Raw genomic sequence first — 15,611 nt, 5'->3', positions numbered from 1 at the left:
AAGGATATAGGCGTCGGAAAGCGCAGCAGGTACGGCTGTAGAAGGCGGCGTTGGCCAGCGGCTTCGAGGGCTCGTCCCGCTGAAGTGCTTGCTTCGAACGACGCTTGCTTCCGTGATCCAGCGATGCGTGCGCTTCGCTGAAGAGATTAAAATCAAGTGAGTCAGCCTTCTCGAGCTCCTTTTATAGAGGTAAGCCACGCCCGTTTCGGCGGGAAGTGGCGAGGAGGGCGCGAAGCGCCCTCATTGGCCTGATGCCATCTCAGGCCTCGCTCGATAGGCTTAAGCAGTTGCAGCAGAGCAGCCAATGAGCGAGCAAGCCGTCTCGCCATAGCTGTCTGCTGCTGCCGCAACGCGTTTTACATATATGAAAATTAAAGGATAATTTTTTGCTTCAGTGTTTCGTGAAAAGAGACTTTTCCCGTAGCGTTTTGATAAAACGCAGTACGAGAGGACTCTCGTAAGAGAATCACAAATATCTGCGCAAGAGTCGTTGTTCCCAAGCTGCGCGCGCTCTGAAACGGACTGCAAGGACGAGACGACAAGCAAACTACTTTGGGTTTCATGTGCGCGTCTAAACGATCAACTATACACAAAAATATGTCAAAATGACCTGCTTGGAGATTCACTTAAAAACAGTTTATTCACTTTAACTCAGTTTATGTCTAAAATGGATGTAAATAGTTGGGAGAAAATATGGTGCATCAGTAGCACTCGGTCTTAAAGGGGAAGCAGTCTAATAAACCTGCTGACGATTGTGCCATGAATGCGAATCAAACAACAAAAGGCAAAGAGAGAATCACTCACAGCTCTTGAATGAATAACTAACGTTAGCTTTGTTGAGATCTGTTTAACTTTATGCAAATGAAGAGCGACTTTCGTGAGCGACAACCAATAGGAGTGAAGTCAGTGGGGCACGAGTGTTCCGTCACTCTTCAGTGCCGAGTCTGACCGAGGCAAGAAGAATGACAAGCTCATTTTAGCAGTCAGAAACTGTCCTATAATGTATGATATGTCTCTGTGTACATACGGTGGTTCTAGCTGTACATACTGACTCCGAGCCTGAATGCTTTCATGAACCCAGATAGACCAGCATTTGTCCGTTTGCTGCAGTTAAATTTGCCATCGGCAAAGAGCACTCGCTGTTTCTCGTTCATCTTTAATATTATGCATTTTATATACTGATTCCATTTAAATTTAGACTTTTCCTTCCAAAATGTTTGTTTGCAGTGGGAAGAAAACGGATTGTTCTACAACATGGAGTAACATCTGTGAATGTGACTCACAAACATTACTAGGCAACCAGTAGTGGGAATGCCTACTAGCGACCGCACCGCCAGCCACTGGCGACATGCAGAGACAAAGTCGCTTGAAGTGTGAACGCAGCTTCAGGTCAACTTTATGGTAATGAGCTATGACGCGGTTCGGCGGCAACCAATCGTAACGTAGAAGTCCTCCACTTGAGAGGATTCCAGAGAATGCAGTCCTGTAAACTTTGGTTCTGACCACATTAGTTCCCAAGCAAGATAGAGGAGAGGTTGATCATGTGAATTTGATAAGAAGGCGTGCAACACTACTTATAGGCAACATTTTCGCACTAGAATGCTTGTTTTTCAGCGGGAATGCAAATTAGACTAGCACTTAACCATGAACACAAAAGCCACACCACACAAATGGCTTTTAATTTGATTATTTAGTTAGCAAACGGCGAGAGTGAATTTTGCCGCTCTTGCTCTGGCCGGTGGTGGTGTGAATGCACAGTGAGACTTGAAAATCGCCCAGGGACCTGTAGGGCTATAAAATGTGACCATACACTTTAAGTTTTACAATAGTGTTCGTGACATTCACCCTGTGCATTAATACATATTATTCCATCTGTGTCTTGGTAATCACAATGAGTCCTGATGGGGAAAAAATGTGCATTTTATTTGCGTGTTAATGTTCATGTGAAGCACTAGATGGGGCAGGTGGATCCTTATGGAATGAAATCATACGCAATGCAGTTCTGAATGTCTAAATATTTCTTTCTGTACAACATTATTCTACATGTGGCTTGTAGAAGTCTCTTATATATACATCTAGAATTGTAAGTCTCAAAAGACCGGCTAGTAACCATAAATATGACACCTACGCTGCAATAAAAGATAAGTTGACCTTAATGTTCCCCCTTATCCCCCAGTTGTGGTCCAGTGTGTCAGAGTGAAGATGTACCTGGAGAATAAGAGTAATATTGAGGTGGAGATGTCTCAAACCGGAGGCCAGGCTCACTCCAGCAGGGTGGGCAGCAGAAAGTCTGACACTGTGGCTGGCAACTTTGATGAGCTTCGTCTACTGGAGGGATTCTCTGGGAAAAGAGAGACACAGAAATTGCTGCAGGCTGCAGCCATGCCCTCGGGACACTGCATAATCTACACCGACGTCCATCAAGAGGATAGGTAGGACACTAGTTCTTGGGGTTTTTGACTGAAATAGTTCATCTAAATTCCGTTAAAGGGATATTTCACCCTTAAAGTTATAGCGGAGGATTTTTTACTTCCGGGTAGATCACCTATACTATTGGTCCTCCTAATTGTCAATCATTCTGGTGAATCAATCAAACTTTTCAAAAAGTGGAGAGGGCGGGTCTTATCTAAAATTCGGAAAGATCCTCCGCTATACCTTTAAATTAAAATTCATACATCATTTACTGATTCTAATTGTTACAAACATAAATTACTACTTTCTTCTAGAGATGTTTCAAATGATAACATTCAAATGCTAACAGAAATGCCTTTAATTTAATTTTAAGGGCTCAAGTTTATTTATGGATTCAAGTCATGTAAGAAAGATAAATTTAGGCCATCACCATCTGTGTTGGAGAAAGTTACTTTTTATTTTATTTATTTTTTATTATTATTTTTTTATTAGATTTCAAATTTTTGACAATAAAACATGCCAAAAAGAAACACAACAAAACAACAATCCATCTACCAATCCCTCCCACCCCACCCCGCGGTCTCTTTATAATGGGGTACAAAATGGACAGATAAGTCTACAGAAAAACAGTCACAGGAATGATAAAAACATTTATTAAAAACAATAAAAAATGAAAATGAAAAATAAATAAATGGGATAAAGTGTTGAAGTGTTCAAACTGAGTCCTGAACATTGCTTTGCGCAATATACTCTGAGACCTTATCAGCAGCTGTTGTCCATATTTTTAGTGTTGAGATTTGAGCCAAGTTCACCCGAGCTGTGGATATTTCTAACATTATAATGTCCCGAAGTTGAAACAACCACTTGAAAATATCCAAGGTATGTGGTGGGAGCCAGTGTTGAGCTATGAGTTTTTTTGCAGACATTAAACCGGCCAGGTAGACAATTTTTTGCAGCTTAGAGAAGTCAAACTGAGAGTCATCATTCAGTAATAATACAGAGGGTGTCACTGGAATCGGATATTCAATGATTTTCGATAAGATACCACATACCTCAGTCCAAAAATGTTTAACCTTTACACATTCCCACATCATATGGAAACAGGAAGGAGAAAGTTACTTTTAAAGGTAGGCCTAATGCATTACAATATTTTGTTACTCCCTAAAAGTTACTAATTGCGTTACTTAGTTATGGAAAGTAATGTTACGTTACTTTTGCATTTTTGAACAAAAACAAACTAAAGTTCTATTTTTGGCAAATGTAAAGGCCCTTTCACACCAAAATGTAAATGAATAAGCCTCAGGCTGAAGGAAATGCAAATTCACACTTGTACAGAAGAGGACGCAGCTCAAACAAACCTTTCTGCTGTGCTGTCATTCTGGATTACAGAAGAATAGGAGGCAGAAGAAGAAAGTTCAACAGTCTTATTTTTGCAATAAAAACATTTATTAATTTTGTATTTTTTGCTTATTGGTATTGTTGAATTGGATCATCGAAGGTCAGCAGCAAAGACATTGGTTAATAAAATGAGATTAAATATGTATTATAAATATATAAGTATTTGTGTAATGTTACATTTAATTATTGCAGGTTTGCATAATATTCTGAGTTTGCATTTCACTTTTTTAATTAATTTTGAGGAATACAAAATCAGTTTTTTTGTGAAAATGAGTTGAGTTAATTTATGCTAACATTTTGTCTAGAACTTCAAAAATCATCAAGTTACACCGTGCACACTCTGCACTTGCAATTTCTCTCAACATGGGAACGGGAGAGCAAGCAAGTTAATAAATGGGAAAACAATATAACTTGCGTTTCTTATTTGAAAAAGGTATTTTGTTGTATAGTAAAAAGTAATGCGTTACTTTACCAGTTACTTGAAAAAAGTAATCTGATTATGTAACTCACATTACTTGAAATGCGTTACACTTTCATAATAACAAGTAGGGAAACTTAACTTTCTTTAAGCCCAGAGTTTCCAATTTGGGGGCGTGTCAGTGAGAAAACATGGTGGATGTAATAGATGGTATTGATGGTATTTTTGTTGAAATTAAATTTATATAATTGTTTCATTTACTATAAATCTAGCTATGTTGCATGTACAAAATACAATAGTATTGTACAATTACAATAAAATATTACAATTACATTTTCAGTACCTTCATAAATGGGGGGAAAAAGCAAAAACATACTTGATGCGCATTATTTATTCACCTTTTTGTAGAAGTAGAGTTAAACAATTATTGCTTATATGCTTATTGCTTATATATATTGCTTAAATAATATATATTTTTTTTTTTAGAAAAGTGACTTGAATGCATCTGATGGAAAAAAATACAAACTCTTAAATACAAACTTCCCAGGAGGATTTCAACGCACCCATACAGTGTGTCAAAAATGATTTGGACAAACAGGCAGTCCCGCCCTCAAACACATTGTTTGACCAGAAGTAAAGCACAAACAGAACAATGTTTTGATAGTGCCACAGTGTTTACACACTTCAGGGATTACAGTCTATTGCTTGTAGTTGTCTATGCACATTAAACTGTGGTAGGAGAAAGCATTTTTTAACATAAAAAAATATGTCACCTTCAAGATATGTTTCTAAAGAAACCTCATGCTGGGTAAATCATTAATTTAGCGGATATCCTAATGCAAAATGTGCTTTGCGAATTCATTGTAACATTGCACTTCCACTATTATGACTGTGACATTCAGCTGAACCCATTTGGCATATAAGGTCCCCGGAAACCTTAGTGAGAGCTTTTCTGTGTGAAACAGCTGCTAATCGACTCTAAAGAGGATTGGTGCTCACGTGTGGAGTCACAATACTGTAGTAATGCAAATGTTGTGTATATGTGGGTAAAATGTGTGAGTGAGATTGTTCTATAGAATATGGCGATGGGGGTCTTAATCTTAAGCTTGTGGTTGTGACACTTTTCGGATTAGACACGGTTTTAGATCAGCCATCACGTGATTAATTGTTAGTCAGGCATGAGATCAGATCTGGTTCTACTCTCGTGACTGCTCTCCTTAAGGAATTTTTTAAAGGGGTGGTTGAATATGATTTCACTTTTCTAACTTTAGTTAGTGTGTAATGTTGCTGTTTGAGCATAAACAACATCTGCAAAGTTACAACACTCACAAGTTCAAAGCAAAGGGAGATATTTTTTTTAAAGAAATTGCTTTTTAAGGATTACAACGAACGGCTGGTAGGGACTACACGACATTCCTCCCGGGTTAGTGACATCACCAACCCTAGAATTTACATAAACCCCACCCACGGGAAAGCGATTTATAGATTATCAAAACAGAATATGCTAATCAATGACTAGAAGCTAACTACACATAAGCTACAAAAATTCACCAACTAACCAATCAGAAATGTTGTCTACATGTCACCTGTTCTTGAGTCTCTCCATCTTTCTGACTTCGGTTTGAACATAAAAGGCTAAAAGTTTTTGAAATCTACAGTGCATGTCTGAGGTAAAAGGACACAAGCTGTTGTGGCTCCACCCCCTGTGCTGGAAGCAGCAGCTCATTTGCATTTAAAAGAACAGGCACAAAAACGGTGCGTTTTTGCTCACCCTCAAAAAGTGACAACTTTAACAAGCTATCTAAAAATATCTGTGGGGTATTTTGAGCTAAAACTTCACATACACACTCTGGGGACATCAGAGACTTATTTTTCATCTTGTGAAAATGGCATTATACCACCCCTTTAAATAACCAGTGCTCTCAATGAAATCAGCTGATCACATCACTCAACATATCACAAAATATGCATTTCAGTAGTTGATCCATTAGTTGTTCTCTCTCTCTTTCAGCCTTATGGGGTATTTTCCATGATTTAATTATATAGAAAGTTTGAATAGTAGTTTGTTCTCTCTCTTTATTTGTTCTATGGGAAATATACTATAATTGTTATATAACTATGGCAAATTTAAAATAGTACAGAAAAAAATCTCTATATACACGCATGTATCGTTCAGTAAGATTTTTGAAAATTTCTTATACTCACCAAGACTTCACTTATTTTGATCAAAAATACAGTAAAACAGCAATATTGTGAGAATTTATTATTTAAATGAAGCTTAATTTCAGCAGCCATTCTTCAGTGTCACATTATCCTTCATAAATCATTCTAATATGCTGATTTCGTGCTCAAAAAACAATCAACATTGAAAACAATTCTGCTGCTCAGTATTTTTGTGGGTGATGCAATTTTTTCCAGAATTCTTTGATGAATGGAAAGTTCAAAAGAACAGCATTTCATATTTATATACTTATTTTATGATGCTTACATTGCAAAGCCATTTAAAGAATAATTATTAATGCATACAATAAAGTTCCATTTGTTAACATTGGTTAACTGCATTAGTTAACATGAACTAACAATGAAAAATACTCTTAAGAATTTTTTAATCTTAGTTAATGTTAATTCCAAAATTACTAATACATTATAAAAATTATGTTTTATTTGTCTATATAATTTAACAGACCTGAGTTAACGAACTAGCAATGAACAGTTGTATTAACTAATGTTAACAAATATGAATAAATACTGTAACAAAATTTATTGCATACTGTTAGTAAATGATAGTTCATGCATTAACTAATGTTAACTTTTGTAATGCTGTAAATGTCTTCAGATGGAATGAAATGGAGTGTCTCGGGTAGTATTAAATTAGACTTGTATTCTAGGCCAGAGTATGGGAGGTGTCCCACAGGGTTATGTACTCCCCCCCCCCCCCCCTTTCGTTTCATTCTCATCTGGACCTCACACACTCAGATCCAGGCACAATAAGAGAAGGCTTTACTTCATTTATAAATCCTGCATTCGGTGAGCTAACATTTCAAATCTCCTCTCCGTTGTGTAACTGCAGAGAGCGGGATTAAAGGCCTTGAAATATCCTGTCTAATCTCCCTTTTGCCCAAACTCAACACCAGGATATATCCTGGAGGCCATGGCTATTATGTCTTGTCTGGAGCACACAGGCACACACACATACCCCGTCCCAGCTGTTTGCAGTGAGCTGAGGCATCGGTAGGGGTGGGTGAGTTGTCTGATTCCTCTGTACTGCTAAGCAGCTGAGGTTTGGGATTTGCCCAATGATGCGTTAGAATTGGACTGGGATTGACTCTATAGTCTGGCCTATGCTGAGCAACATTGATCTATTTTGGCATTTTGCAAAGGCTTCTCCATAACTCACACACACAAACTCAGAGCCAATTGAAGAGATAAAAGGGTCTTTACCCATTTAAACTGTCATTTATTACGACAAACAGAGAATTTTCCCCGATTATTACATTACTGAAGAGGCTCCAGTAGTTAGTTTGCAGAATTCTCTGGATTTCCATCTGTTCTATTCATACAGGCCGAAAAATATCAACACTACTGGTGTTAATAGCTCAGAACCAATCCTTTCTCTTTCCCCTCTTCTTCTTGAGACTTATATTGATTTTTTTGTTATTTAGTATATGAGATGTGAAATGTTTGCTTTATGACTACAGTAAATAAAGATGTCCTTGTCTGAGGAGGTTGAGAGGATAAAGTGTGATTACCGAATGAAGGAATAGAGCTGGTAAGTCCCGCCCCTTCCGCAAAACCCCGCTGGACCTCAAAAAACCGTCAATGCAAGTGAATGGGAGATAATAATTATTTTCTGGTCCCGTTTGAATTGTGCCATGAATGTGAACATATGTTGTCTGTGAATTTTTTATATAACTTTTCGTGTAAAGAATGATACAATTTAGCGGGTAGAAGTTTGATACGGTTAGACTTTGTGTGAGAGCACTTTGTGTACTACAACTCTCGATGCGTTTGAAACGTCACCACGACTCGCACACGGCTCTAGCTCACGGATCCCGCTAAACATGGCTGTGTCTTTGGTGCACTTCACCGCCTTCTTTCAGGGAGAGGACAAAATCGTTGAGGTTGGAGAAAACCACGGGTAAGTCAACTTTATGGGGTGACGTCATATAGGCGACATGTAGTCTTTCTCGTTATGTCTTTTCCACAACTGCTAGCTGAAGAATCATACCATATACTGTCAAACTCGTAACATGAAAAGTTATATAAAAAATTCACAGACAACATGTTCACATTCACGGCACAATTCAAACGGGACCAGAAAATAATTATTTTCTCCCATTCACTTGCATTGACGGTTTTTCAACTTTGAGGTCCAGCGGGGTTTTACGGAAGGGGCGGGACTTACCAGCTCTATATTATCAGTGGCTAAAATTATATTGAAATATATTATTTTGACACCTCAGTATGCATGTAGTACCATACAGTATATATACCAATATATTTATATAGCCTACTTTTTATGATGCTTATATTGCAAAACCATTTAAATAATAGTTATTGATGCATGCCATATACAGAACAATTTAATTTTAATGCATTTTATTTTGGGAGGAACAATAAAACATTTAGTTTTAGTAACATTTTCCATTTGTTATCATTGGTTCTTAAGCATTTCTTAATCTTAGTTAATGTTAATTTCAACATTTACTATTACATAAAACAAAAACAAAAGTGTTATGTTTATATTATTTAACAGACATGAGTTAACATGAACTAACAATCAACAGTTTTATTAACTGACAGTGTACAATACATTCATTAATGCATTAACTAATGTTAACTAATGAGACCTTATTGTAAAGTGTTACTGTTTTAGTTGTTTAGTTAATACTGTATCTTAAGTAATTTTTAATGGAAAATAATTGGCAGACCCCCTGCTTTACTGCTATGGAACCTTTGCTCTAGGCCCAAGAAAAATGCAACTTGTCTAAATGAATGTATCCCTGTGCAAGACACTATGGACACATAAAAGATAAATACTTTAAAATCACGACACTGTGGCACTGACTTTTGTGAGGGATTAATTCATTACATGAGCCTGTCACTGGCACAGATAAAGGTAACAAAGCAATTGTTTGATTTATTTCATTGTGCCACTGTGTTTTATAGCATGTAAACCAAGGTCAGAATATTATTTCAGTCTTCAAGGCCTGGACAAGCAGGATGATTTTGTCCTTAAACCTGTCATAACCATAACACACTATTGCCTCTGTGAATCTGCACACCACCTGATGCCCATCCACCCTGTCAAGTTATGAGGTGTCAGTTAAATCATCAAGACAGCCTGCCTACAGACAGCTGTAGGAGGACACAATGGATCAGAAGGATGACTTATACAATTGCTGTTAACATTTTGGACGTGTAACTTGTCAGGGCCGTGCACAGACATTTTAGGGGGCATGTGCTCAAGTGAGAAAAAGGCCACTAATCTCATCTCATAATTTTTTTTTTAACTAGTTAGACATTGTAGAACAACTTTAAATTACTTTCATATTCAATACATACTTAAATAAAACAAAAGAAGATATTTTGGGTCCATCTACTGTTGGTACCAACATTCTTCAAAATATCTTCTTTTGTGTTCAGCAGAAGAAAGAAAATCATACAGGTTTGGAACAACTTGAGTGTGAGTAAATGATGACAGAATTTTCATTTAAATTCGAATAAACTATCCCTTTAATGCAGTTTTTGGGCACATACTTAATTGAGAATTGATGTCAGTGGTGTAATTTAAAAAATGAACTTATGACTTAGAAAAGGGCACTTGTCTAGTCAGAGAGAAAAAGGGGAGGTGCTTGTGCACCATTTGGGCTCTATCTGTGCATGTGCTTTGTTTGCAAATCTACATTTATGTTATGATCATTTAGCTTAGAACTAGTTTGACACAATAGACCAAGATGTTTGATAGTGCTGTAAAGATGATTAAACAGACCAAAAAGGAAAAATGACTTTCAGATCTGCTCAAAGACTTTTAGTTCCATTTTATTTCAGCTGCCAGTTTTTATAGAAGAGTCATTAAAAATGGATGTCAAGCACTGATTTCTAAATGTGGCTGAGATGTTATTTATGACATCATGCTCGGATTTAATAAATTTTCTACTTGTTTCCAGGCACAGCTTCAGCATGGTAAACCTCCTGAAAGGCAAATCCAATCAAGCCAACCACACAGAACGGTCACCCCTTCTCACATTCCCCCAAAATGACAGGTGAGACTACTGTATATTTCCTAGTTGGTTTCACAGTATTTCATTATTGATTGTTCTTTAGTTCTTGTTTTCTTTTCTGTTCAGCAGTAAACAATTCAATAAAGGTTTGTAAATAAAATAAAATCCACTGTAGCTCATATTTCATAATAACGTTTTTCAAGTAGTCATTTGCAAACATTATATAATGCTTTGACAAGATCAGAGGTTGATGTGCATTCATTTATAATTATATACCAAACTATACTAATCAAATTGTAATTGCATTTTTGGCTATTTCAATGTTCATTAATCATCTGTTAAGTGTTACAGAATATATTATTCTTTTGCAAGTTATTATATAGCATTAACCAATCATACACAGGGGATTTCTCCATCTTTCTTCCAAAGTTGCAGATTCTAAAGACCTGTTGACTTGGCTTTAGTCAAGGAGGCTTTTGCAGAACAGCTGTATGAATGTTACCTGCGGGTCTATTATTACCGACCTTGTTCTCATTCAGTAATGAGAAAAAGTGGCTTTGTGACCTTCATTTCCAACAATTACTTTATATATTACCAGATTGAAGGCAAACAGTTCCTCACATAATGTATGGCATTTTGATATCTTGAAGTGGTCTTGACCTCTATGTAGCTACTTTTTAATTATACCAAACACTGCCTGCAGTTCTCTATTTGCACTCTCACTTGTCAGCCTCTATAATAATCGGGAATGATTCCAGCAGATTGAATTTGATACCAGACTGAAAAAACAGTTTGCTTAACCAGTTAGGTATATGTTATTATTAGCCTTGTTATTTGCATAAGAATCCCCAATTTTCCATTTTAAACATTTTGTAATTTTATATACAAATCCATATTTTTATGTGGGAAGCAACTATAGTTCTTAGTTCTTCAATATTTTTGTCATTTTGCTTTTTGTTCCATTAATTTCCTGTTTTCTTCAGCATGTGTCCTTGATTCACCCATGCATCCCTACCAGAACTAAAAGCGCTCACTTAAGCCAGTGATTTTTATGTAACAATGTTTGAAGAGTCATAGGCATAAGGATTACACCTGTATTTAATTTTTATGAGATGTGTAGGATAAGTCTTCTCATTGATAATGAAAATTCAAATTGAATTACACAAGGATTGTAATGTATTCATTGTTTGTCTATGTAAGGTCAAGTCACCTTTATTTATATAGCACTTTATACAATAGATTGTTTCAAAGCAGCTTTACAGTGATAAACAGGAAAATAATGATTCAGTGATACAAACAGTATTTAATTCTGCTGTAAAGCAACTCTAAAAAGACCATAGTACACAGCCATTATTCAGTTAAAATCAGTTCAGTGTTCAGAATTCCAGTACCATTCGATAACTGTGTAAAGTTCATAAATTATGGAATAAGTTTAAGTCATCTATAAAGCAGCTCTGGAGAAAACAGTGATGCCATCATTCAGCTCAGTTGTGTCAAAAAAGTGCCCAATATTAAGTGTCCCCAACTAAGAAAGTCAAAAGGTAACAGTGGCAATGAACCCAAAATCCATTGGTGAAAATAAACCTTGGGATAGAGAAAAACATCTTAGGAGAAACCAGGCCCAGTCTCCTCTGGGACCCTTATTGCAGTCTTTCTCAACCATAGGGCCGGGGTCCAGTAGGTTTGATCGATTCCCCTATGATTTGAATGATTCCCCTAGTCTTGAAAAACATGGAGATATGAGGTAAAAAAGGTTGAGAATCACTGCTTTATTGCTTGTTTGGCCTATAATAACATATGGTACCATATTCATATTTATAAAACTTTGTCATGATTCTTAAATTCCAAAGCCATTAAAATTAAACATTTTAATGTTCATATACATCACACTATAGTTTAATTATGAAACATTGCAGATGTTTAGCTTCTTGCTGTAGTTGAAGTTAAATTAAAATGTATTTTGTTTAACATAATTCAGTTTTTCACAAATTAGTTTGATATCAAACAATTGGTGGGCCCCCTACAGTACCGCCATAGACCTCTGAGATCAAGGAGCCTACATGTAGTAAACTGTAGTGTTAATATGGCTGGCTGCTATCTGCTGCCCTTGGTAATACATTTTTCATTCCATAGGGCAGTGAGCTGAATGCTAATGCTGCTAGCGATTATATTGTGTTCTCAGTTGGAATAATCTATCTTGCTGCCTATAATCAACACAAAAACCTCTAGTTATGCCTAGGAACTTGTATCCTGTCTTAGCATGGATTCTCCAGAACTGTGTAGCATAACAGGCTTTTAACACCTTACGTTGGTCTTAATTTCTTTTGTGTGGCTGCTAGCATTTAGATGAATGATCGCTTTCAACCTGCAGAAGTTAATCAGCCATATGTTTTACTTTGGATGCTATTAAAAGTTATCCTAGAGGTAGTGTTTCATTTCTATGTAACTAGCGGCATCAAGTGGGACTGCAGAAATAATGATAGTTTCAAACAGATCAAACTGATTAATTTGACCACTAAACAGATCCCGCCCCAAACACATGAACTCTTTTGGTTGAGCCAGAAGTTGTCTCTGACAAACAGCAATATTTTGCATGCACCACAGTGTCTAACCCACTGTTTTTATACTGTTTTGTGCAGTATAACCTACATGGCACTGCATGAGCCCAGCCTGGGGTCTGGAGAGGAATCATGGGAGGCGAACTCTGCTGAATTGGAGAGGAGGTGCAGGCTGGGCAGTGAGGTGACCAGTCTTTCCCACATCACATCCATGGAGAAATGTGAACATTACTTCAAACTATCATCCCCCATCAGGTATGGCATACATACACTTTCTGAAGGATCATGTGACCCTAAATACTGGAGAAATGGCTGCTAAAAATTCTGCTTTCCCATCACAGGAATAAATTACATTTTAAAACATATTAATTGAAAAAAAAATTTTTTTTTTACATTTTTTTTTTTTTATCAAATAAATGCAACATTTATGAGCATAGGACACTTTTTTCAAAAACATTTAAAAACCTTACCGACCCCAAACGAACTAAAGTTAAACAAAGTTAACAATGCTGAGTAGGGTAAGGCAGAAAATATGAAATGGTTGTCCAAAGCTCTTTACTGTAGCATTTTAATTCAAAATCCCCTCTGAAAACAACTGTCTGGGACATTAACTGTGTTTCTGTTGCAAAGTAGATGTCATAACAAATGCCTACATTTGCTTTTACAGATATTGCTTAAGGACAGCAACAGTCTTCACCCTCTTCATCATTGTTGTTCTCTGTTCAGTAAGTTATACAGACCTGATCAATGTTTTCTCTTCTTATGTAGAATAATATGCACTTATGATTCTATTACTTGCTTATCTCAATTTTATTTGTCTGTCTTTGTGTGACAATAACTATATTTTGAATCATCAGCTGTTTTTCAGCATGTATCCTGACAGGGAGAGCCCCTGGAGGATGCTGGCAGTCTCATCTACTGAGAGCTTCTGTATCCTCGCCATTTGTGTACTTTAGAGAATCTGCATTGTATGGGTTTGCTTTGACTTGATAAATAAGAATCATTAATGCACAAGTCAAATATTGTGATGATGCGTGCCACTGCGCTAACTCCTCAGACCCTGCAGGGATTTTATATTTGGTTCGGAGATTGCACTGAAGGGCTGTTCTAATTCATTTCCGTCTCTGTGACAATCTCACCATCTGCTATTTACAGCGGCCTGTGTCATGGTAACAGTCTTGCCTATGACTTTGTGCATAACAACAGATCTGCCTGATACTTGCGGCAATCTGTGAGTCCTGCAGAGCTGTAGAGATGAATGAGAAGAGTGAACAATGCACTGAAGTGGTGCAAAGTACCTTCTGCTGGTGGGAGGAGATTGTCTGTCCGAAATGAAACGATGGCCAGCTGACATCTGTTTGCGATGCTCTTCCAAAACACTCAGGTTTACGCTTTTTAGCTTCAGGTTATATTTTGTGTTGTGTATTTTCATTTACTGTATATCCCTAGTCCATGGAAGTTTTCCTTAACCTAACTGATCACTGTAGCCATGAATCTTACTGATTTTCGTGATAGCTCCCTGCTGAAGCTACAGGTTGGTGGCCCGTTTTTGGGAGAGATAGAGGCAGTACAAGAGGCCCAGGAGTATATTCTCATCCAAGTGGAGCAGACTGAAGAGGCTGGGCCTCGCCGGAGAAGAGCTCAGCAGGTTAGAGTTGTTTCAACACAGCCGACAGGAACAATTAGGCGATTTATCCTACCAGCAGAATAAACTCATATTAAAATAGTTAAAGACTCAGTGTGATGATTTGCACCTGTGGTTAATATAGGCACATTCCACAATGTATGGCAACCAGACAGTGTCAAAATTCTTTCTTAATTTTGAGCAATTTATCTATTATTTAATCAAATACAAAGAAACCCATACAAAGTTTGGATTTTTTTTATGTTTTTGAAAGAAGTCTCTTATGTTCACCAAGGCAGCATTGATTTGATCAAAAATACAAGAAAAAACAGTAAAAAATACAAATAAAATACATTTAAAAGTTACTGTTTTCTATTTTATTGTGTTTTAAAATGTCATTTATTCCTGTGATGACAAAGCTGAATTTCAGCAGCCATTGCTTCAGTCTACAGTGTCACATGATCCTTCAGAATCATTCTAAAATACATATATATACTTCAATACTAACATAATTTAGTGCTCGATGAACATTTCATATTATTATCAATTTTGATTTTTTTTTTTTTTCAGGATTCTTTAATGAATAGAAATATAATTTAATATAATTATATTAATAAATAATAATATAATATTGTGTGATATATATATAATAATATATAATATTGTTATATTATTATTTTCATGTAGAGGCATTTATACATTTTAAGGTGTCACTTAATAGTATCCAAATACTTTTGGAGGATGCTTTATGTGAAATATTTTCTTCAATATTTTCTATTTTCAAATATTTTCTTCTCTCCAATAATCTTTAGCCTAATAGCCTAAACATTCACATTATAAACGGTAAGATTTTTCCAACAGGTGCTTTATAACTGGACTATACCATTGCATTCCCAACGAAGTGACCAAATTCTGAGAACAAGGACATTTGAAATGGTTAGCAGGTATGATTACACATTCGTCATCACATAAGATCT

The 15,611-nt window shown here is 36.5% G+C and overlaps 1 protein-coding gene across 1 annotated transcript in view; it reads left to right on the top strand.

Annotated features, from left to right (window-relative positions):
* The window catches only part of oca2 (oculocutaneous albinism II), a 105,674-nt gene that overhangs the window by 17,736 nt on the left and 72,327 nt on the right, over positions 1–15,611 (top strand). The window contains exons 3-9 of the mRNA XM_081379746.1: positions 2,177–2,432; positions 10,399–10,494; positions 13,092–13,265; positions 13,678–13,735; positions 13,868–13,940; positions 14,498–14,658; positions 15,496–15,578. Coding sequence (XP_081235872.1) covers positions 2,203–2,432; positions 10,399–10,494; positions 13,092–13,265; positions 13,678–13,735; positions 13,868–13,940; positions 14,498–14,658; positions 15,496–15,578 — 875 coding nt within the window. The 5' untranslated portion in view covers positions 2,177–2,202. The remainder of the gene's footprint in view (positions 1–2,176; positions 2,433–10,398; positions 10,495–13,091; positions 13,266–13,677; positions 13,736–13,867; positions 13,941–14,497; positions 14,659–15,495; positions 15,579–15,611) is intronic.

The sequence above is a fragment of the Scardinius erythrophthalmus genome, assembly GCF_964197995.2.
Source record: "Scardinius erythrophthalmus genome assembly, chromosome: 12".
Taxonomy (NCBI): domain Eukaryota; kingdom Metazoa; phylum Chordata; class Actinopteri; order Cypriniformes; family Leuciscidae; genus Scardinius; species Scardinius erythrophthalmus.
Note: the sequence above shows the minus strand (reverse complement) of the source record. Positions and strands in the feature narration are given on the sequence as shown.